The sequence below is a fragment of the Montipora capricornis genome, chromosome 8, assembly GCF_036669925.1.
Source record: "Montipora capricornis isolate CH-2021 chromosome 8, ASM3666992v2, whole genome shotgun sequence".
Classification (NCBI taxonomy): Eukaryota; Metazoa; Cnidaria; class Anthozoa; order Scleractinia; family Acroporidae; genus Montipora; species Montipora capricornis.
The window spans coordinates 53,126,339-53,151,338 of NC_090890.1; the positions used below are offsets into that span (position 1 = coordinate 53,126,339).

The window sequence follows — 25,000 nt, forward strand, 5'->3', positions numbered from 1 at the left end:
ATGTTCTTTCCCTTAACTGGTGGTTTACTAAGAATTTTACTATGATTCGATCTTAATGAATATGTAGAAGACGTAATACTTACTATATCAGACAGATAAAGTGGAGCTAAGCCATTTATAGCCTTAAATGTGATTAATAGTATCGTATAATCAATACGCCATCTAGCAGGCAGCCAATGTAATTACACTAAAATAGGTGTGATATGGCAAAATTTAATTAGGTGCCATATAAATCAACCTTGCTGCTACATTAAGCACTCTTTGCAACTTATTCAACTGACAATCTGGTACCAAATAACAGAATATTACAATGATCAATGCGACTCGTTACTAAAGCATGAACTAAAGATTCTGTTACTTCAACAGAAAGGTATTTACAAATACGTCTAATGTTGTATAGATAATAATTAGCCATAGACATATGACTATCAAAAAATACATCAAGATTACAAACAGATGGAGATGGAAAAACTACCGAGTTTCCAACAACAATGCCATCAATTCGTACTTCAGCCAACTGCTGCTTACTACCAAAAAGTAATAATTCCGTCTTAGAGTCATTAATCATCAAATTGTTCGATATCATCCAATGGCTTAAGTCCATGATTCAATTTAACATTACGTTGACAACATCAGAAGACTCACTTGCGCTAAAAGAAACATGCAATTGCGTGTCATCTGCATGACAGTGCACTTGCTGGACAATCTCGAAGAGCTTACTAGTGTATGTAGTAAAGAGGAGAGGTCCCAGGTATGATCCTTGCGGCACAACTTCCTTGATCTGGAATGAAAGGGAGACTCCACCATTTACTGAAACGCGTTGAGAACGATTTTCTAAATAGGGTACAAACCACTTGATGGAGTCGTCGGTGATTGCCATGTCTTCTTTAAGGCAGCTAAAGAGTTTGTCATGTTTACAGTGTCAAATGCCGCGCTCAAATCCAACAGTACGAGTAGCGAAGCCTGTTGATCCTTGATTTTCTCGCAATCCGATTGGTATATTTCCCAAAATGAGTTGCGTGACACGTTAACATGAGCATGACGCGAGCATCATTGTCTACACTCTTATCAACAACGGCAATTAGTCCATCCGTTTGCGAAATTCCAAGCAATTGAGGTAAAAATTACACTAACTTAACACACAAGAGATGTAAAAAATCATGTAGAAAATCTTTTAGACTGCTTTATAAAAATTCTGACAGCAAAGATTCTGCATCATCAACAAAGTTGGTTGAAAGACCACCGTGAAGTAAAATCTGCACTTTTTGGTAAGATTTGCACGTATCCAAATGGCACCAGCAATACCTTCGACAGAGGTAAGTGATACAGAGCGCTTAACAGCAGAACTGGAACAAATAAGTAAGTGATGGAAAACGTCGTTTTTAGGCGGACCACAAATATAAGGGGGCGAATGACAGCAATTTATCAAAAACAAATATTAGTTTAAGGCACTCTGTTCTTGTGGTAGTTTTGCATGTACTATCAAGAAGTACCTATCACCAAAATAACAGAGCTTATTAACAGGTGACACATAGAAATTTCACATAACATTGCACTCTTAAGGGATGCAACAATACAATTTTATCTCCTCTTGACGTGGTTACTCAATTTAATTACAAACGTTTTATAGTTGCCAGTGATGTTTCTATCGTATTAAGAAAAAGTCTTTGAGCAAGGTGGCCAGATGAACCATTCTTTTTCCTAGTTGGCCCCATGCTACCTATCGATGTTACATTTAATAAAGGCGTGGAAACACAGAACAAGGTTAAAAATAATAATTTTATTAAAGTAAAATATAGTAGAGGTAAGGCGGACAAGTTCTAGGATGGAAGGAAGGGAGTTTTGTATACAGAGCGAAAGATAATGCTTAATTTCAAGAGACCAGCTGTTTTGAGTATTGCTTAGAGAGTAAGTAATGTTTGATATTTTTAGAAAACGTGTACACATTCAAATCTTTAAGGTATTGTGGGAGAGACGTCAACAGATCAATAGCTTTAAATGAAATCATCTGCTTGCCAGTATTCGTCCTTACATGTGGCTTTTATACCTGCAAGTTCTGTTGGATTGTATATCTACAATCATGGACAAAAGCGTTGGAAAAGTAGCATCACTTGGGAGATAACCCCCTTCCCCATCATCAATGTTGGATTTTCCAGGGGTAAAAATGGTGACTTTTCTTGCAGGAAGAACTCCAACATTGAATAGTGGGGAGGGTGCCACAAGAGCATGCTCATTCCAAAATAGTACAGCCAATAGTTAGAATAATCGAATTAGCTGTGAAGTGAAGTGATCCACGCAACCTTCCCAACATCTTTTGACCACGATTGTAGTATTGAAACTATGCACTTCACTTGCATACTGGAAGGACTATCGTTTTTCGTTTAATTAGGCGATCTCGTTCACTCTGGCCTTTAAGGGTGACCCAGAGTGATGACTAATTTCTTGGCAACAAGCGAAGGAACAACTAAAGGGGAAATATCAGTCTCAGGCAGGAAACGAACATATGCCCTTGCTAAGACCACTCAAATATCTAGCCATTGAGCTAAAAGAACGGACTAGTGAGACACCTGAACTAAGAAAGTAGATAAATGCCAAGCTCAAGTAGAACATCCGACAGATGTTACCGTGCTTGTAGGTTTGATTCCTGTCCGGCATTCTGACTTCCTTTTCAGTTATCGCGTTCTCACGGGTACATTACACCATTTTCGTTTATGGTGGTATAATGGTTAATTCTTGGTTTTCCCCATTGCACCAGCGGGTAATTTAGAAGCTAGTTTCTCTATAAGAAGAGTTTTATATGATTCTAGAAATGCTGTTTTTCTTATGGCACTGTAGATGAACACAGAATTTAAACGGAGACCTCTGAAAAGCATGAATCCAGCCTTGCAGGGAGCTGGCGAGTCATTATCCAACATAACCCTCCATCGAAGGAGATGTCTTGATGCTGTTGCTAGATGCCAAAACTTTATTGCTTGGTTAAGAAAAACTGTTAAAGGTAATAAATGTGCTACTTATTCTTTCGTGTACACTTACTTATCTTTCCGCAGATCTCATTTAAATAGATAGCAATATATAACTGTTTGACCTACTGGGTTGGCTGAATTACTGATGACCAATCAACCAATCCACCAACTAATTAAGTTGTCGTAGAAATTTGTAAATCCAATTATCAGATTGATGTCACTTAATAGCAAAACTTGCCAGCATCTCTAGAAAAGTGAAGGAACAATAGCAGCGACTGGCAAGGAATCTCCAAGGAATTGAAAGATTTCAAGAGACAAACGAGATCTCCTACGATATACAGAAACCCTGCACTCAAGTTTAATCATAGCAAGTTCAGAAATGGACGGTGCAAAATAATTATCCAATATCAAAAATACCATAATACTCTTTGTTTTCCCTCCAAAATTTGCAGAAGCATTGATTTTAGTTTCTCTTGGGAATTATAATGATCCCAAGAGAAACTGGAAAGAATGTTTATGCAAAATTTTGAAGGGACAAACAAAAAGTGTTAGGGTACTTTTATATTGGTTAACTCTAAGCGATACCGTGTTCTTGTTTCCTGTCATTCAACACTAATTCTCAGTCTTGTTTGTGTTGACACAGTCCTTGGTGTTGTGCCCCTTAAATTATAACTTTTCAGCGTGCCCATCGTCTTTCATGCCACTTAGTACAGAAGAGGATAAGGCAGACATTTTCCTCCATTAGGAATAACAACTATGAGAGATAAGCATGGTACAGGGAGTGGGGATGTGTGGTGTAGGAAACCAACTAGACAAATATGTAAATGTAGAAAAATCCGTTTGAGCAAGTATATGCAGTGCCTTCTACAGTGGCAGATCCAGACCTGGAGGTAATGGGGACGGAGGGCGCTCTCAAAACTTTATTTTTGCCCTTTCGCGGTTTTGGTGTTTTAGTCATTTTAAGACAAAAACCAAAAACTTCGGCTTTGGTCCCCTTGATCCGCCACTGGATCCGCCACTAGATCCGCTCGATCTAGTGAGGTTTACTCTTTGACTATAAAGTCCTGAAGTACATAGATTCGTGAGGTCACGAAAGAAGTTAACACCAAAAAAGTAACGTGTGAATTCACTGACGCTATAACTGAAGCTGTAATTGTCAGATAGTATCTATATTTTTCTTCCCTAAGGGCCTCAAGAACTTAAAGTGCTTGTGGATTTGGCAATCATCTCAGCTGGAGAAACAGACGTGGAAACTGCAAGAATCACATGCTTACATACCAGCTGTCTGGGATTCGCTCCACTCATTTTTGATGTGAAACCTTCTTTTGGCTTTGATGAACTGATGAAGACCTGCAAGCCTGTGTGGGATGCTGTGGAGTCAGATCCCAAACTCCCTGAGAAATTGGTATACTTGAATGACCTATAGCAACAACGTTTTTGCTTGTTTTGTGTACGCCAGCTAGGAGACGTTTTGGCTTGAGCCCATTGTCTTCATCCCTAATACGGGAAAGCGTCTCCACTACCACATTTTTCTTTGGTCTGGTATACCCATACGACACATGTTGGTCAAAACGCATATGTAAACGCAGTAGCATTTTGATCATTGCTATGTTGAAACCGTTGCTCTGCCTTTGTGCTTTCATCGTATGTTTGAAACGTTATTGACACCTACAACGTTACGGCTAAATAACATCAATCCTTTTTTTTTATCTCACAAATAATGTAAACTGTAGAGAACCTATAAGGACCTACAATTTTTTTCTTCTGCAAGGATATGATTTGTTAAGGAACATTTCGACAGGGACATTCACTGTTTCTGATTTTTCCGTTGTTTCTTTTATTCCTTTGTCTTGCTCCGTTGTCACTTCTTGCCAAACACAATTAACAAAAGTAGAGCTCAAACCAACACACAATTCGTGCAAAATTGGTCTTTTTACCACTAAATTAGTACTATTCAGCATTTGTTATCAATTAATATAGACTTAAGCCTTATGTGAACTTGCCAATTGTGTCATTAGTGTACTGTAATAATGCAGTATGATCCAGATACGTTGGTTTTTGTCGGTAGTTTTTATATGTCTGTAAAGGTAGAACGGAGGAGGAAATTAGCACTTTCATTACTCTGGTATGACTATTTGTAGAGGTTGTTTGCAGACTGTTTTTTGATGCCATATTTTATTTTTCGTTTTCAGATTGATACCAGTCGTCAGTTGGAGTGGCTGAAAGGCATTGAAACGTCTCATGGTTCAGTTGCCAAGTCTTCCCTTCTCGACGCTCAAGCAATCAATGAAACGGGATTGTATCTTGTTGGATGCCCTAACCAAGATGGAAGCACTGCAACGGGAAAGCTAACCCTTGACGAAGTAATTCAACTCATTGTACCGCAAGGTGAAAGTGGGGAGCAGAAGTATTATTCCCTTGATGACCTGAGGGACTTACAAAGTAAGCTGATGCTTATTGCCGCTAAAGCATTGCATGGCAAAGAAGAAGTGGACCGATTTGTGGATGTGAGTTCTACGTAACTGCTGAAAAACAAAGTTTGTTCTCTTATTGTAGATTCCGTTTTTATCTAATTTTTTTGTGTAAGTCGAGACTAAGCTATGGCTGGGACCTTGACTTTATCCTTTTATCTTCTCTGAAATGTTTAGATTTTCCAATGTGTCCTTCGCCTTGGGGAGGCATACATCTCCCTTTGCAAAGCTGGAGAAGTGAGCCACTTAAAATGGAAACACGAATTTCGGTGCACAGCGCGTCTTACGGGAGCTCACTCACTACCCAATGATCTTAAAGCTCTAAACGATGAGATGGAGCTGTGTCTTCAATTGTGGAAGAAAGAATTGCACACTAAGCGGCTGCATTACAAAGAACTAAATCACTACACCACGATACAGTTGCTGTTCCTTCGAAGCAAACTAGCCAATGTTCGAGGGCGAGGTGCAAAAGCAGTGAATGGTATTCCACTTGAAGTTTACAACCTGTTAGAGAGTGTGCTCCCTGGAGTGGAACCGAGCATTCTAAAGACTGTTCTTTTGTCGTGTGGTATTTGCAGTGAAGAAACAGGCCAAAGCATAGTTACGTCCTTTCACGAAACCGTTTTAGTCAAGCAGCCTTTCCCAGTAAAGAAGTCACGGTCCTCACTAGAAGAGATGTTTCAGTCGCTTGTGGCACGTCTGGAATCGATTGGTTGTTACTCTGATCCAGAAGAGATAGCCATAGCGGCTTTGATTTCATGCAAAGATGCCAGCGAGGCAGATCTCATTGTATGGTGTGTAAAAAATGGCAGTAAGGAAGATTTGATACACAACAAGTACTCCGAAGCGCTCAGTGAGCCCAAATTTTTATCACTAGTGGATAAGGACGTGAATGTAACGATAGAAAGGTAAAATGAACCTATGTAAGTTAACACTTTGGAAAGTCGAATCACGTTGCTCAGTCGCTTGGGGTAGCCCCTTATTTTTACCCGTTTGTCGAGAGCTTCCTGTTTTCTCTGGTATTTAAACACAAGTTGAAACAGAGTCTTAAGCTTTAAGTCTTAATATTACATCCCTGTGCACAAATGCTTTAGTTCTTGGAGAGCCTTCAAATCAAATCAAATTAAAGTCGATCACATATGTTGGTGGAAATCGAAGTACCCAGATAAACCCATCGGAATGTAGTAGAGAACCAACACAACCTGGATATGCCGCCGAAACCGGGAATTAAATGTGGGTGAAAGGCATGTGCTCTCAACACTGAATTATTTGCTTATGCACAAGGAAAGGAAAGGAAAGGAAGGAAAGGAACTTTATTTAAGTGTCTAGTCGTTCTAGCGCTGGAGCGCTAATTGGGGACACTGTAAACTGAAATGAACAATGAAAGTAAATCAAGTCAAATGTTGGTTTTTGAGGAGAGGGGAAACCGGAGTACCCGGAGAAAACCTCTCGGTGCAGAGTAGAGAACCAACAAACTCAACCCACATATGACGCCGAGTCCGGGAATCGAACCCGGGCCACATTGGTGGGAGACGAGTGCTCTCACCACTACGCCATCCCTGCAGGCATAGTTACGAAAACGTCTGCGGACGAATTGCCTTAGTAATCATTTGCTGTTATCTTCAAATGGCAGTTTTCATGTAACACACACACACGTAACTCTTGTTGATGTTGGCACTCAGGGGGATTTTAATTTAGATTGTGTTTAAGACCATTTGAAGAGGAGACAACCATGGAACCAGAAAATGTGCCTGAACGCATGGAAACTTCTTTCACTCTTGACCAAACACCTGACGGGAAATTCTTGAGCCTTGATGACCTGGGAAAGGTTTTGAATCACCTTGGATCTCTTGGTATGGTTTTGATGAATGTCACAATTGAAAAGATGCTCTACAGAAATAGAACAAACGTGTTGTGAATTGCCAATGTCTGTGCTGTATAGGTGCTGTAGGTGTTTGGTCATTTTATTTATAAACGTTGATTTATGTCCAAGGGTTTCATTTTGACCTTAAGTGGTAACGTGGGACGGCCAAAGGTTTGTCACTGATGTACCGTAAAGTGTTACCCTCGTATAATAAACTTATTATTATTATTATTATTATTATTATTATTATTATTATTTTTATTATTCGATTCTCTCCAGTTATCAGGTGTTCTAGTGAGTAATGTTTATTGTGTCTCAGCTACTCCCCGTAGCTTAGAGACATAACACTTTCCACAACAGCTGTTCCAAGAATGGCCGATACTTGTACACTTCCTAGGAAGTCAGGTACATCTAGCTTGCCAAACCAGGTCTTTACACCTTTCTATATGCTCCCAAGAAGACCAATCACGATAGGTATTACTGTGACTTCGAGGCTCTATTAATCCTTCTGATTTCAAATGGTACAATCTTGGACAAAACATGTTGAGACAAATCGACATTTTTGGTACTCCAACAAGTTATCCAAATGTACAGCTTGAAACCCACCCTTTTCCCTCACCCCAACCTCAATGTTGATTTATCTTGGTCAGAAATATACTGTAGAACATATGGCGATACTCAGCAATATTGGGTTAGGGGGAAGGGGAGTAGGAAGGGGAGAGTAAGTAGGGATGTTTAAAAATGACGGCGAATTTGTGTGACTGTCTCAACAGTTTTGTCCGAGATTGTAGTTCCTGGTATTTTCAACCCTCTCCTCCTCACAGATTTATTGCTTTGCGCTTTGAGCGAGTTGTCAGTTGTTGCATCTGAAAGGTTGGGCAACAAAGAAGGTTTGGGATTATAAATGCTTTGAAGATGGAACTGTTGTTTGTGTGTTCCAGGTTCCAAAAAGCGGAAAAGGCGTCACCCAAGATACCTGAAAAAGGGAAAGCCAAATTTTGTCGTAATTCCGAAAGGTACATGACACTCGTCTTTGTCTTCTTACACATTTTTTGTCCTAATTATTTCTTGTGTTCTTCAGTTAGTTCTTTAGTTGTAAACCTTTCAATAATGATAGGAACAGTTTTTAGAACCTTTCTTTATGAAATGGGAATGTAAAGTTTGCTTAATTCCGAAGTAATCTTGCCATTTTTTTTTTGATTTCTTTTCACTTGTCTTATTTCAGATGACATTCTTGGAACAGTGCTATCTTTGTACATGCATGACACCACACAATCTCTGCCTTTGTCGGAAGAAGTCTTGATTTGTACCTCTGATACTACTGCAGAAGAGGTGGGTATTCTAAACGTGTTCATTGATGCTTGGTTGTGCGAAGTTTGTTTCCCTCTTATGTTAGATTAACGATTAACTTATAATTGGTCAAACTGGTACTTTTGTGATTTTTATTACTCAAAGGGTCATCCCTCATCCAATCACCTGAGTGTCACTTTTGTTACCTTCGTTTGACTTTTAAGTTTATTAGCAAGTGCACGGCAAGGAGTTTTGCAACGTTGTCATGGTGCAGGGCATCAAGTTCCTAATAGTTCCTATTTTTTGGCCTGCTTCCTATTTTCTCCTATTTTTTCAAGAAATTTGCTATTTTTTCCTATTTTTTAGGGTTTTGCATAATGCGGGGGAACAGTTTGAAATATACGAGATAAAATTCTCGATTTGCTCATTAATCCTGATGGCAATTTTTTTCTCCTCTTTGGGCTCTTCACTTAAGAATGGTTTAAAAGTTTTGTAGAAATCCCTTGGTCTCCTCCTCAATTCATCCGACTTTTGGGTCAAATAGGCTTTAATAGCACGTCTCCTCTCTTTAGTGGCCAAATTTCGCCATTTCCTTTTTAACTCCTAGTTTTCTAGAGTTCAGTTTTGGGCAAGCAATTGTGCATATTTCCTTTTGTTCCTAATTGCCATTTTTTCTAGTCTTCAGTCATATTTGGTACATCTTTCTGTCTAACTCACATCTTTGCGTGTAAATTACACACTGGTTTGTTTGTAATGGTTACCACTGTAAAAAAACGAAATGTATATGGCTGAAAAGTATTTGAACTGTTTAAAATAATATATTAAAGAATATTAAAGAGGTGGCATTTTAATTAATAAAACAACTATTGTTCAAAAGCAAATTGGATTGAATTAGATGTACTTGCCTCCTTAATTCCACTTGGCAGCTGCAAAAGCATGCAAATGACCTTCCAGACTCCTTTGCATGCTACCAAAAACACTGAAAAAGTCTGGGCACGAGTTTTAGAAGGTTATCATTCAAACAGACTTTAAATTGTCCGCGTTCTTTTGACAGAAGGGTTTCTTTTTTTGAAGAATTTACCAATTTTGTGGTAACAAACCAGAAATTAGTGGCAGATGTGCTTGGTGGTTAATTTTCAACTGTTGCAAATGCCATTGGTGGTGCACAGATAACGAATTTAGTCAACACCCGAGTCTCGAGAATATTCGGCAAGGTTAGCAAGGCCCTCAATTTGAATTCAACGAACTGGTCTGGTGAAATGGAAAACGAACTGAAAATGATTAAATCAAACAAAGCCACAGGGTGGGATGGAATCTCTCCGAAAATTCTAAAGTTAACTGCTAAAGGTGTGGCACTCCTTAGCAAGTCTCTATAACACCGTTATTAGAAAGGGAAATTGGCCAAGCACGTGGGAAATGGAGGAATGGACCCCTGTTTTCAAGAAAGGAGATAAAATTGACGGGGGAAGTCTACCGATCTATAACAGTACTGAACTCTGTTGATAAAGTTTTCGAATCATTACTCTCCAAGCAAATCATGAAAACTATGAATCCACATCGATACCAGAAGATGTCCGCTTACAGAAAAACACATAGCTGTGAAACTACATTAATAAGGCTAACAGAGGACTGGAAAATGGCTGCCGATAATAAAGAGTATGCGCCTGTTCTATCCACCGACATGAGCAAAGCATTTGATTCGCTGCACCCTGCACTAATGATTCAGAAACTTAAAGCATACGGCTTTTCTGAAACATCACTGAATCTTTTGCGATCCTTTCTTGAGCGTAGAAGAAACAGAGTCAAACTTCAAGAAGCGCACAGCGCATGGAAAGAACAAAAAAGGGGGTGTCCGCAAGGCTCCTCCTTCGGGCCTCTGCTCTGGAAATTGTTCCAAAATGATCTTTCGCTACATGGACAGTCTGCTAATCTATTTATGTATGCTGGTGATCATAAAAATATACACCAATGATAATGATATACAGAAGCCCGCCCAAACTCTTAGGAGACGAACAGAGGCAGTGTCACAATGGTACAAGGAGAACCTACTCCAAGCTTTGAAGGATCTTCTTTCAACCAACTGTACAAGGAGAACCTACTGCAAGCCAACCCTCAGAAATACCAAATCCTTACCATTGATCCGCTGGATAGGCTCGTTCAATAAGGTACGAGGAAGCTTAACTTTAGGTCCTTGTTCTCTGTTTATTCTCAGACTAGCAAAGAGCCTTACACTTTGCACAAAAGTTGTACTTGAATCAAGATCAAACTAACATGAACTAACAACTTGAACCATGAAAGAAACTGCGCATGGGCAGATATGCAAATTATATACCAATATTTATGTTCATTCAAGCGTGTCTATTCCACCGACCTTGATAGCATCAACATAAAGATTAAACGTTCTTAATCCTGATAAAGTTTGTGGAAAATGTCCTTTTGAGTTAATTCTAATAAATTTACTTCAAATGATTTTTTTGCGTCCGTGTAATTCTTAACGTTTGTAATACTTGTTCATTGGGCTTATGCGGTTCTTATTGTTCTTAGTACTCGTTTCTCACAATTTGCTTAAGACGTTAAATTGCGCCTAGTTCCTTTACTTGGTATCCTCTGACGGGATTAGCATGCATAGCTTGACAATTGGTCGGACGAATGTTCCGGTCTTGGTTTTGACAGTGACCACTCTGACCAACTGGTCTGGTCCGGATTGGATTCTGATGATTCGCCCAAGGGGCCACTGACATGGTGGAGTGCGATTGTCCTTTATAAGCACAATGGCATTAACACAAAGACTTCGTTTAGGTCGCCTCCACTTATTGAACCGTTGAAGGGCATTGAGATATTCGGTACACCACCATTTCCAAAAATGCTGCGTCAAGGCTTGACAAAGTTGCCATCGCTTCAACGTTGAAATGGGCGCAGTTGAAACTTGGCGAGGTAGTGCTTCGAGGGGTCTGCCAGTTAGAAAGTGACAAGGGGTGAGTGGAGCAATTCCATCATCATCATTTGAGTCAAGTGCTGTGCAGAGAGGTCTGGAGTTGAGGCAAGCCTCGATTTGGCACAGAACAGTTGCCATCTCTTCGAAGGTGAGTTTACGTTCACCAACTATGTGCTTCAGATGATGTTTGCAAGCGTTGACCCCATTTTCCCAGATGGAACCATGGTGAGGACCCTGTTGGTTGGCGAGTTTCCACTGGATGCCCTGTGTAGAGCAGAAATTCATGATAGATTCTTGCATGTTTTGTTGCTGGAGACATTGTTCAAGTTCCTTTAATTCTTTGTTTGCACGATGGAAGCAGGATGCATTGTCGCTCCAGATTTGAACCGGTTTCCCTCTTCTTGAAATGAAACGGCGAAGGGCAGCAAGAAATGCTTCAGCTGTCAGATTCGACACTAATTCAATATGACAGGATTCGGTTGCTAGACATACAAAGATGGCTAGATAGGCCTTGCAATAAGTTTGTCTGCGTGTTATTCCGATCTTCAGAGTCAGAGGTTCTGCATAGTCAACTGAAACCCTTTCACTAGCAAAGCTTGGAAGAAGGCGTGCAATTGGTACTTGACCCAAGAGTTGTGTGACCACCTTTGGAGAGGTGGGTTGACACGTCACGCATTGGCGTGTGCACTTGCGTACAGCTCTGCGTGTACCAACAATATGGTAGAGATCTTGAAGAGATCATAGAAATAGCTTTGGACCAGCATGACATAGACGTTTGTGTTCACTCTCAACGATCAGTGATGTGAGATGGTGTTTTCCATGAAGGATCAGTGGATGGCGAGAATGATAGTCTTTCAGTGACTGGGAGAGACGTCCACCAACTCTTAATAGACCATCTGCATCAAGAAATGGATTTAACGGTTGTAGAGAATTAGGGAGTGGTTTCCCCTTCTGAAGTGCTTCCACTGCTTCTGGAAACATCTTGGCTTGTGCTTGTTTGAACAACCAAGTTTTGGCTTTAGGCAATTCAGTAACTGACAAAGGTGCAGAGCTGAATAGATGAGAACGGGTAATAACACGAAATACCCAAGCAGTAACTCTCAGGAGATGCATGTAGTTAGAGTATCTTTCAACGTCAATCACAGGTTTGGCTTTATTAGATGCAGTAGTTGCTTGAAGTGTGACTTCCTTTCGCTCTTTGAGCTGCAAGCTTCCTTCAGCAATGTCTGAGAAGTAAAGAGTCTCCAATGAAGGGGGGGGGGGGGGGGCAGAAATCCTGGAATGCCAATTTGAAGGATCTTCTTTCAACCAACTGGGACCATTCCACCAGAGATTGTGGTGAATAGCTTCTCCTGGTGGAATGCCACGAGATCCAACATGAGCTGGGTTTTCTTCGCTGATGACAGAGCCCATTTTTCAGGGGAACATTTTCCTGAATTTCTCCGATTCTGTTTGCTTTGAAGGTCTTGAAACGCTGACTTCTACCATAGATCCAATGGGGAACAATGATACTGTCAGTGAAGGCATGGAGATTGCAGGTTGGGATAGCCAAGATTTCTTGGAGATTCTTCATGAGTTGTGAGAGCAAATGAGCTCCACAAAGTTCAAGTCGAGGTAAAGTAACCTTCTTGATTGGTGCGAAACGTGTTTTTGCCATAAAACGTGGAGACTCCGCCGGTCGTGTCAAGACTCCTGAAGTACACAACACCACAGTAGGCCTTCTTGCTGGCAAACCGATTAATTGACGGACAACAATCGTACTGCTGACTGGGGTGTAACAGCATGGAATGCGGATGTTTGAGATTTCAGGGAGCTGTATTCTCCAATTTAGCCACTCTTTCTGAATGTCTGGTGGGAGGGGTTCATCCCATGTCATGCCTCTTTCCCAGAGACGCTGGAAGATTATCGTTGCTACAATAGTGGCGCACGAGATGAGACCAAGGGGGTCAGAGCTTTTGCTGAATCAGACAATTATTCACGCTTGGTATGTAATAAGTGATTCTTCAGTGGATAATTCAGTGGAAGAGAATCGGAAGTAATCTTGACTGGAATTGTACTCCATTCCAAGAGTTTTGACAAAGCTGTCAGACTTTCCAAGGACAGAAATGTTCTTCGTGCTTCTAATCTCTGGAGAGATTGGGTTCAAAACTTTGGGCGAGTTTGAGTCCCATTTGTGAAGTTTGAATCCCCCTCTGTTAAAGAGGTCCTGAAGCTGATGATGAAGTAAGATGGCTTCTTGCTTTGTTTCCATTGAGGGAAAGCCGTCGTCCGCATAGAAGGAGTCTTTAACGGCCTTTGCAGCAAGGGGGAGCTCTGATTCATTTTCCTTTGCAAGGCGCAGTGGAGAGTTTGTCGCTAAGAATGCAGCACTTGCAATTCCAAAGGTGACTGTTGTCATTCGATAGTCCACGATAGGGTCAGTATCTTTATCTCTCCACAAGAACCAGTGAAAGTCCCTGTCTTCTGGTGCCAAGGTGACGGCACGGTACATCTTTGAAACATCAGTGGTGAGCACATAGGGATGTTTTCGGAATCGAATGACGACATCATTAAGTGGAGGATGGACAGTCGGTCCTACAAGGAGCTGATCATTAAGAGAGACAGCAGATGTGGTTCTCATTGATCCATCAAATACAACGCATAGGGGGGTCGAAGCTGACTCGTTGTAGACAGCATGATGGGCTTAGTAAAATAAATCTTGGGCAGGTTTGTTGAGATCAGCATCTGGAACTCTTTCTGCATGGCCCAATGTGAAGTACTCATCCATGACCTTTGAATAATGTTGAACTTGATCAAAGCGCTGAAGACGACATTCAAGGGATAGGAAGCATCATAATGCCATGAGTTGTGATTCTCCCACTGGAGGACCCTATGGCTTGAATGGGAGCTTGACTATGAAGCGGCCAGTTTCATCACGCTTGTGGCTTCGGTCAAAGTCTTGTACAACTAACTTGTCAGTTGGCGATAGAGGTAACTTGGCTTTGGGTGGTTCCTCTAAAGTCCAAAATTTATGAAGAGTTCCTTCTCAGCTTGGAGAGGAAGTCGATGCATGTTAGGTTGTTACTTCAGTAGGAGACTGACCAGTGTTATTATTTCCAAATAAAACCCAGCCAAACATGGTTCCTTGGACTGCTGGGCTCGGTTGTTCAAAAGCCGATTAACGCTAATCCCAGATCAAAAATTAACCAAGGAATTTATTTCTCTACTCCCAAAAGCTGTTCAATTCTGGTATTCGTCAAAACTTTACATTAGAAGAATTCAATCTTGAAAAACAAAAATAAGCAAAAGAAACTCTCACCAAAAGCTTGCAAACGTGAAACAAAGTTTACGCTAATCCTGGGTTAAGTTAATCGGCTTTCGAACAACCCGGCCCTGGAGTTCCTTTGGGTCCGAGGATAAGACCTGGTTTCAGAATGTCATGGTAAACATCAACGCCAAGAAGAAGGTCAATGGACTTAGAAACATTGAACTCTGGGTCTGTTAGCTTGAGAGAAGTAAGGTATCCCCATGGAAGATAGGTAGGCATTTGGTCAATGAAGGTAGAACGATGGCTTGAACATTAGTCAATGTTGAGGAGGTCTGAGTTGATGTTAAGTCAATGTTAACAACAGCATTACTCTGGGTGGAGCATTGGGTTTCTCCAATTCCATTGATAGTAATTTCTTGCCTTTTCTTACACAACTTCAAGTGTTGGACTAATCTTTCAGTGACAAAGGAGGCAGTAGACGCTGGGTCCAATAGAGCTGGTGCAACCATTTGATGACCTTTGGGTCCACTAAGAATCACTTCTGCTGTCATCATGAGAACAGAATTTGAAGTAATGGCTTCTGGTGCAGTTAATAACTTACAGAGGTAATGCCACTACCACCTGCAGTGTTTTCTGATTTCTTAGTGTTAGTAGGATTAGAGCATTCTGTTTTCTTTTCTCCAGTGCATCCTGAGTGACATGATCATTTGAATCATCCTGGTGAAGGAAGGCGTGATGCCGTTTGCCGTATTTGAGACAACAGTTAGGTGAAGGGCATTTCTTACTTGTATGCTTTGCCTTCAGGCAGTTAAAGCAAAGTCCTTGTTCCATTACAACGTTCCGCTTGTCAGGAAGTGATTTCGCTTTGAAGGCTTGGCAATACGCTAGGTTGTGTTTTTGTTCACTACAGGCCACACATTTCACTTGGGTGTTTGTAGTATACATTGACACGTTTTGAATGCCATTCTCAGGAGGAGTGAATTTTGGTGACCTTCTGAACGCAATGTGAGGTTTCCTTTGCCCTGTTTCCTGAGGTGTGAGTTCAGTAGCGGTCGCTCAGAGATCAAGGAAGTCAAAGAACGTCTCATAGCCAGGGACATCCTTTTCGGTCTGAGTAGATTTCTGCCATTCTACTATAGTTAGGTTATCAAGTTTACACTCTCCTAAGGCAGTCATAAATCTTTTAGAAGCCAGTTGTTCCATTGCCTTCAAGGATCGTAAATGATGCTGAAGTGTGTCGTATAGCTTTGTCAATTCTCCACTCTGCTCTTACGTGTGCACGGTGGATGACGTGGGGTCTATCAAAGCAATTCTTTAGGGCTGCAACAGCTTCTGGGTATGCTTCAGCGACTGCATTCATTGCTTCAATAGCATCTTTGGCCTTTTTGGTGTTGAGCGATTTCAGTAAATATTGCATCCGTAATTGGTCATCTAGCTTTTTCGAGTTGTGGATTGTAGCTTCAAATTGCGGCCAATACGACTTCCATTTTGTAGGATTGCCATTAAATGTAGGAATGCTAAGTGAAGGCAGTTTCACTGTTTTTGGCTCGTTTTCTTCCTAAGGTGTTTTGAATTTGTGCAGTAGCTTATTTATTTCTTTGCGATGCTGGCTGTTTTGCACTTCAATTTTTTGGCTTCGTTTATGTTCACATTCGATTTCACGCTCCTTGATTTCACGAGCTAGATCGCGACGGCGTTTGATTATCAGTTGAGCTTAAGTGTCTTGAGTTGTTTTGATCTTGTCGAAGTAATACGATATTGCGTCGTTCCATTTATCGCCGTCTGCATCTTCTAAATCCGGAGAAAGAGAGTCAATGTCTGTTGTGAACTGATAGAGAGATTTTTCGAATTCAGAAAGCTGACTTCTCGTGTCTGTGAGGTCTTCAATTTCCATTTCGTCCAGTTTGTTTGGGCTTCGACTATCTGTGTAGTCGCATTGTTTATGTTCTTGGTGATTCGATTCCATTTTGCTTCGAGCGATTTTTTGGCTTTGCTTTCGTTAGATTTGGTTTCTTGTGGCTTAACCAAAGGGACACTTAGTAAATACAGAAGTTTGCTTACGTTTTCCCGCACTCAATCATCGTGGGCTTCCAGCTCCTCAAAATCCCTTTGAATCAGTTCTTCGCTCGACGGTTCAACCAAGACGCTCGCTTCCAAATGTTGTTGTTGAAACTGGGCGTCCAAAATGCGAATTTCATCTAAATGCTGTTCGGCACAGAAGACATCGAAGTCTGACTTATCCGGCTTTTCAGTTACTTGGTCGATCTTCTTGATAAGATTTGTTACCTTGCACTTAGTTAATCCCCTTTGATGTATCAGCGTCTCACGGGACATCGTGTGTTGATTTGCTTCGGGCGATTCCTTGAGGACTGTATACTTCAATTGTCCGGCTCGAAGGACCAGAGATAATGGCTAGGCTCGTTCAATAAGGTACGAGGAAGCTTAACTTTAAGTCCTTGTTTATGTTAATTCAAGGGTGTCTATCCGCAACCTTCTAGGAAAACCCCTGGATGTGCATTGACTATGGAATTCGATGGATACGAAGTCAAATTATCTGATTATCTCAAAATTCTCGGCGTAACCATTGATCACAAATTGACATTTAGTCAACACATTAGTGATTTTTGCAAGAAAACGAGCTGTAAGGTTGGGGTATTATTGAGACTACGTAATCTAATCCCGTGGTCCGCAAAGCTACAGCTGTACAAGTCCAATATTTTGCCCCACCTAACATATTGTGATGTCGTATGGCACTTTTGCAAATCATCCGATAAGAAGAAAATGGAGCGAATTCAAGAGCGCGCACCCAGGGCAGTCTTTAAATCCAAATCGGAGACCTACAGTGAACTTCTAACAAGAGCAGGTCTGCCAAGTCTGTATCAGCAACGGTTACAAAACATCGCCATTTTAATGTATAAATTAAAAAACGGACTTGTGCCCATTTATATAACAGAAATATTCAATACTACCCCGAAACAGTATAATCTGAAGAACGCTGATTTTAATATTCCACGTTTTCGCACCGTACATTATGGAAAGCACTCTTTACGATATTTTGGGCCCCATCTTTGGAACAAATTATAGAGAGAAGCCAAATGTTAAGAGTTTTAAAAACAGTATTAAGTAATGGACCAGCTAAAAGGTAGGCAGGAGTACGGCAAAACTCATTAAAAAGGTGCGAACGGTTAATTGTTAATTCCATTTAAATCGGCTCATCTCATTGGCTAATACCAAAAAAAACCGAAAAAACTAAGAACAAATTTAAAAAAAACCTCATTTTTAGGCCTTGTCTTTTCCCTACCCCTATTATCTGTATCTTGGTGAAATTTGGCTTTTGCTCTATGCGCCAATTAGCACCACAAAATTATTGACCCTATTGCCGAGGGCTATTGTTTTCTGCCTGCTTCTTAGCCGGACCATTACTTAAGAGTAAAGACTTATCACAACTAACAGATAATTGTAAGAACTGTGATATATGCTGCTAGGCCGCTTTAAATTTTAAATTTTATATATATTTGATATCTTTTAAGCTTTTTAAATCTTACCAAGTTCATATATTTCATTTATTTATTTATCTATTTCTTTATTTATTTATTTTATTTTATACATCATTCATTAAATTGTAAATAATTTTAACTTTAGCTGAGTTATACTTTATTGTGTAAATAGTGTCTCCAATTAGTGTTTCTAAAGCTAAATACTATTGACACTTAAATAAAGTCTTTCAGTTCAGTTCAGTTCTATACTTATCCATGTTCGAAAAAGGATAAGATGTAATTGTAGATGCGGTAACTGTGAATAATTGCAATGAAATGCTTGGAGAAAAATTGTTGACTCAAAAACAGCATAAACTGTTGGACAAGGCCATGTCGTCAACGACAGGCACTGCCCAAGATAAGAGCAAACGTAAGGTTGCCCAGTCTGCTAAAAGAGCCAAAAATAATAAGCATTGGACTTTTATTGGTTACGAATAGTCTGTGTTTTATTGTCACATTTGGTAACTGTGAACTTTGATATTATATTTACTGTTTGCAAAAAAAGTGCTGCTTATCTTTCTTAGTTTCAAACAACTGTGGACTTGATATTAAGACATCTTATAAAGTACTGGGTGTGATGTAACTTGGTAGGTGAAGGACAAGTCTTGTTTCTGTGAAGGATGCATGCCATCTTGTCTGTTAGGTATTACATGTAAATAAGGCATTGGGTTGTGGAACAGAGTTGTTTTTTTAGAATTCAAGGAAAGCTTCCTATTTTGTTCCTATTTTGGGATGAGGATTCCTATTTTTTCCTATTTTTTAGCCACTGTTTCCTATTGTCCTATTTTCTGATTGCTATTTGTCAGTTGACGCCCTGATGGTGGCCACTAGAAAGGACTTGTGCTTTGATGTTGACAAGATTTGGCCGCCGTTAACGCTTAACTGGCTTAGTATGCTATCCACATAATTCACACTCTTACTAATCAAGGAATCATTGGTTTTAATTTTGTTTTATAGATTGAACTCTTGTGGCGACGATCCCTGGGAGACCAGGATGGTGGGTTATTCTGTTTGGTCAATGTAGATAACCTTGCCTATAGCGTTTCCCAAAGAGCTGCTGACACCTTGAGCTTCCTACTGCAGGAGCCACCGTACAACTGTAATGAAGGTGACTACGTCTTATTTTTTCCCTTATTACAAGTTTTATAACGTTTGTTCCTTTGGAAGGCAGTGATTAAGGACAAAACATAAGTGTCACAGATTGCAAGGAATTAGATTCTTGTTAAGAGGACGATAAGTGTCAAATGCAAAGGGTAGTGGCATAAGGAAAGGTCTCAGAACAAGGAGCAGGGTATTATACTGAGGACAGGGAATCAGATTGCAAATAGGAGCTTGATGCAAAGGTGAAGGATGAGGTTTGTAGTTATCTTGGAGATACATCGATCTCAACGTTTCGAAGAAAATCGGATGAGTAGCAGCGACCAGATCATGAAGGTAATCAGAGGAATATCAAATATATTATATGATGGGAATGAACAACACACATGCCGCAGTGACAAACATGAGATACAAAGGCATCCTTTGAATCTCCTTAAAGTCATAACCAACTATAGTCATGTGTTAATACATTCTACGGGTGCATTGACCTAAAAGCAATTTTCCAAAGCAGTCATCGCGTTAAGCCCTTCTTCGGATACAAGGACAGACCTAACCATTTTCAACTGTCTACGGTTGTTTACAAGGCTAGTTGTTGGGATTGTCAGAAATTTTCTATCGGCAAAACAAAACGAACATTGCATGACAGAAAAACTGAACACTTCAAAGCGTTAGTCATTGGTTATCATATATCGGCACTTGCGGACCACGCCACGTCAACTGGTCACAATTTAAAATGGTATAATTTTCAAATTTTATCTGAAGGTCGATCTGATAAACATTGTAAAATTAAAGAGACACTGCTGATCAGAGACTGAAAGCCAACCTTGAATTAGTGTACCCTTTGTCAACTTGCATTCCCATTTATTTTTTCTTTGTAATTAATTAGTTATTTATCTTGCATATTTACGAGTCGCAAATATCATTTAACTTCTGTTGATGTATGTTGAAGCATACGAAACTTTGGGTAAAATATTTTTTCAAAGGGTTTGTTTGTATTTCATGTTTGTGACCCCTGTTTGCGTGTTTTTCCTTCTAAAGCTGAGATGGCCAAAGGAAAAGAGTATTTATAATAGGAATGGGCTGCATTGGAATGGAAAGGATCATGGGTCGTGGGTCGTGTAGGATGCAGCAAAGATTTTTGAGAGGAGTTAAATGGATATGAGGTTTGGAGATAAGGTTGAGGAACGTTTTGGATGTGACGATTAAGAAATAATTGGGTGATCGACGAGTCAAGGGTTACTTTGGATTAGCTCTACGATTATAATGGGCTTCATGTAATTTTGAATAAGTTTCAAAGCGACAAAGGCGAGGCTCAGACGAGAGGTTTGCAATATTTTTCGTAAAAACAAAGGAAAATGCAAGTTCTTCCATTGAACCTCAACTGTGTTCTTGTGTTCTTGCACAATTTGAAAATGGCATAGTGCACAACTTGCAATGAGGAGGAGCGTACTGGGAAATGTAAGAGTTGGCGCAACGATAAGTGACAGAGTGATTATGATGTTGATTATGATATTGATTATGATTCTGATGATTATGATGCGGGAAACAGAGAGTCTATTGCAATGATGAAAACAGGATGCGATCTTTTCCGACTTAGTGTACCTGTCATAGAAAATTAAGGTTTCTTTATTTGTATTGTCTTCAATTTACTAGTGAAATTGCTGGACCATCGTTTGTTCGTCCCACTTTTTGCATCCTACAATAAAGGTCTCATCTCTTTTTAGAGCTATGTCTTGTGGTAATCTGTAGCTCAGAAAATGAGGATAGGGCCCACATGGCTGCAGCTCTTGATCATTACAGGCTGGGAACTGTACCACACAGTGCTTCCCCTAAAGAAATAAGTCAGTATGTGAAGACACAGTTCAGGGCAAGCGAACAACAACTGGGAAAGTTTCGGGATCGGATCCTGCCTTGGACATGTGCTGCCATGGTAGAAAAAGAGAAGTAAGAAGGCAAAAAATGCACGTTTGTGTTTCTTCTCCTTTGGGTTTTTGTCCAACTTTATCCTTGCTGTACAAGGCTGAAAGAGATTTTGGAATGCATGCTAAATAAGCCACTTTCACTCAAGCAATCTTACACTTGGGAAAACATGGTCTTACGGTCTGCTTGAGCCAGTTGTCCAAGGGAATGCTGAATCCGACATTTTCAGGAAAGACAGAAGTCTTCCTTTTCGAATCAGTGTGTCAAACCTACAGTAGCTTGTGGAGTATTAGTTGCGCACATTATCGCCAAATGTAAAGAAAAAGGATACTGGGGGAAAGTATTTTATATTGTAAGGACACTATAATTAAAGGAATTTCTTATGAAGGAAGACCTCTCAGAGCCTAGGCACAATTCTTTCAAGTTATCCAAACCAAATACCCCTTTTGTCCCAGAATGGAATGTCATATACAAGCTCAAGGGTTCAACAAATATGTTTGCCAGTCTGAAAACACAAGTGTGGAAGATAATCGGAGTTAGCCAAGCAACTTAAGCAGTGACAGCAGGTGCAAATAAGCCTGAGAAAATCCAGGCTTGAAGGGTATACGTATTCGAACACGTGATCATGGGATTGCGCTGCACTTGCTTTACCAACTGAGCTATTAAGTTGTATCAAGCTGGAGGTGGATGAACTGGATTTTTAGAAAACATGAGATATCACATATTTGATCTGCGGAATGAATGTGAAATGAAAGTTTCATCCCAGCTGGTTTGATAGCTCAGTTGATAGTACAAGTGCATCGCATTTGCATGGTTATGGGTTCGAATCCTGTTCATGCCTAGGTTTTTTCAGCTTCATTTGCAACTGCCTAAGTTGCTTAACTAACTGCGATGATCTTCCAAACTTTCATTTCATGTTCATTCCCTAGATCAAATACATAATATTTTATATTGTAAAAATGCAGTTAGTGTGAAATACTTAAGAGGCTACCGTCAATTAAATGAGGTCACTTTCCCACTGATACAGTTCCTTATGGAATAATGAATTGGACCTGTACTTAGCAGAGAAGGAAACGTAATCCTGTGAAATGAAAGTTTCCTTGTGGATTATTTGTCTTAGTGATTTTTTTCTTCAAAGTGCTGTGCTCAATGAGTTGTAATCTTTTTGTGACAATCATCTTACATGTCCCTTTTTCAATAAGCTCTAGCTGGTTAACAGGGTCACGACAGAACTGTTTCTTTTACTTTCCTCAAATAGATTGTCAGTGAGGGTTTTCTCTTCAGAAAGAGCTGGATCAGGCAAGACTTTGGCCGTTCACAGACTAAGTCAAAAGTTATGTGAACTACCTAATAATGACTTCATAATTCGTGACCTTGCGGACGCAGATGCAGATCTACCACTCTGTATCACTATACCAATTTACGGACCTGCTGTCAAGCAGTGCTCCATTGCAGAGTGCTTGTTACCACACGTGGTTGCTTCAGACTTGCCCCTTTCCCGGATATTTCATCTTGATGTACACCCATCGGTAAGCAGTTGTCGTATCCATGGGCGCCTTGTATTTTTTTCTCTTAATCAACATCATGAGCACCAAAAAGATTGAGCGATTTTGTGTTCATAGTACACGCAACGAATTTTCGGGAAACAATTCTTGTGATCATAAACTGGGTTTAGTTATTTACAATTTATTTCTATAAACTGCATTCCTCAGCTATGACAAATTTTGTCCAGGTTGAGTTCTAATGTCTAGAATATCTTTTTATCACTTTTCATTTCAGGTTTTACTCGTTGTTTTTCCGGTGTCTATAAAGTGACAAGTGCTTAAATTGTCGAGCAAGTGCGAATATTACTCAGTTCTCTAATTCGTAGTTGTTTTTCATTAACAACAGCAAACAAAGAACTTTAGGGCTTTCCTGTTTCTATATGGATGCTCCTAGTATACATGCGTGAATGCCATTGCAACTTAATTTAAGTCTAATTGACAATTTAATTTTACTCCTCTTGTCCAGCTATCGAGGAAGTTTTCTAAGAGTATGATATTCCCCAAAATCACAAATGACCTGAATGTCATCCAGAAAGTATGTAACGGCAACCTCAAACCAACGGCAGTTGGTTGCCCAAAGAGGAGGGGGAAAGCTGCCCCTGTGTTTCTATGGTGATTGCTTTTGCGATGAAGTACACCTGCCAAGAAGAATTTTGAAAATTCCCATTTTCTTGTTATGAGCCCATTGATTAGTTTGACTTATGTGTTGAAAACCAAAGGTGCTTCATTTCCACAGGTTACCACTGGTCTGGATACTCTTTTATTCAATCTCCTCGTGCTGGGTGTTTTAAAGAGTAGTAGTGGCCAAGTCTGGAGGCGGAGGACGTCAGATCTGTATGTTATTGAACTAACTACAGGACCAGCAGAGGACATTATTGAAACAGTCCACAAGGGAGTGCCACTCTTTAAGGCGAGTTCCTATAAAGTTGGGAATTCAACTTTGACTACAAGAACGATTGCAAAATTTGTCAATTTATCCGATTTTGGAATGTCTTCATTTGAACGGTATTTTTGCAGAAAAAAAAGAGTTTGAGGGAGCTATTTGCTCTTGGGACTGTTAGATTGAAGTGTAAAAATCAACCTGAGGAACTTTTCTTCCAGTATTCCTTTTTTTGCACTGTATTTGCTTTGACCCTTTCGTCTTTCCTTACGGTTAACAAAACAACACAATGATCAAGGAAGAGAAGAGAACTGGTGTTTTACATCTTTTTATTCACGTCTACCCAAGATGACTTGAATATTGACATAAAGGTTTTGTGGAAAGGAATTATTGTTCTTAAAAATGAAAGAATTAAAATGCTTTCTTGCACAAGACGAAGGTGAACCTGATATTCATTGTACTTACTAGAGTGCGAGTTCCAAAAAGAGGGTAGCAGAACCTTTTTACACCCTTCTACCCACCATACATTGCGGAACACCGAAGCAGGCTTTGTGGCAACTCACACAAGAACAAGGACAGACTGGTGAGAAATAGATGTAGTTTTTGTATTTATGGTGATAGTACTTGAGAGTGATGGTTCAATATGTAATTCTTTCTCGGCGTTTTTTTCATGTGGGCTACCCTACTGTGACAGCTTGAATAGTCAGAGTGAAAGGAGAAATGTTCCCTGTCGGCAAGACCCTCGTGTGGGCTTTCGCTGTCAGATATGATGTTTAGCTTCTTCAAATGGCTGGGTCCTTACATTCCCAACTTAATTGCCCTTGTCCATAAATCTTCAGCTTGTTTTCTTTGAAGAAAGAGATAAGGAGAAGATCAGAGATGACAGTACATTCAAAGCTTGCAGCTTGTGGGGCTAAGTAAAGGGGACTTCCAGTCTACGCCAGTATTTACATTTTCTTCAATAACGAGCAAATTTGCATAAGAAGACATCATTGCTCTTTCAAGATTGATTTATGATTTCCTGGGTGATCAATCAGGGTATGCTGATGAAGCAAACTTGAAAGCAATATATTCGCCTGTAGAAAGTAACAACGCAAATGGACACAGCAGCGATAAAAATCCAACTGGAAGGAGGCAACCAACTGACTGTCTGCAAAGAGTGGTTGAGATCAACTTGGGGCAACTTGGGGAAATCCATTTGGTGGTCAGAGTGGAATTTGAACTTGTTGCAGCACCCTAACCACTGGGCCAC

The 25,000-nt window shown here is 40.1% G+C and overlaps 1 protein-coding gene across 1 annotated transcript in view; it reads left to right on the forward strand.

The window, feature by feature from the left end:
• The window catches only part of LOC138059777 (E3 ubiquitin-protein ligase rnf213-alpha-like), a 212,574-nt gene that overhangs the window by 128,179 nt on the left and 59,395 nt on the right, over positions 1-25,000 (forward strand). Inside the window, 12 exon segments of the mRNA XM_068905393.1 lie at positions 2,836-2,995; positions 4,151-4,368; positions 5,156-5,470; positions 5,612-6,342; positions 7,133-7,287; positions 8,240-8,314; positions 8,524-8,630; positions 19,264-19,414; positions 21,129-21,348; positions 22,583-22,853; positions 23,605-23,778; positions 24,217-24,331. Coding sequence (XP_068761494.1) covers positions 2,836-2,995; positions 4,151-4,368; positions 5,156-5,470; positions 5,612-6,342; positions 7,133-7,287; positions 8,240-8,314; positions 8,524-8,630; positions 19,264-19,414; positions 21,129-21,348; positions 22,583-22,853; positions 23,605-23,778; positions 24,217-24,331 — 2,692 coding nt within the window.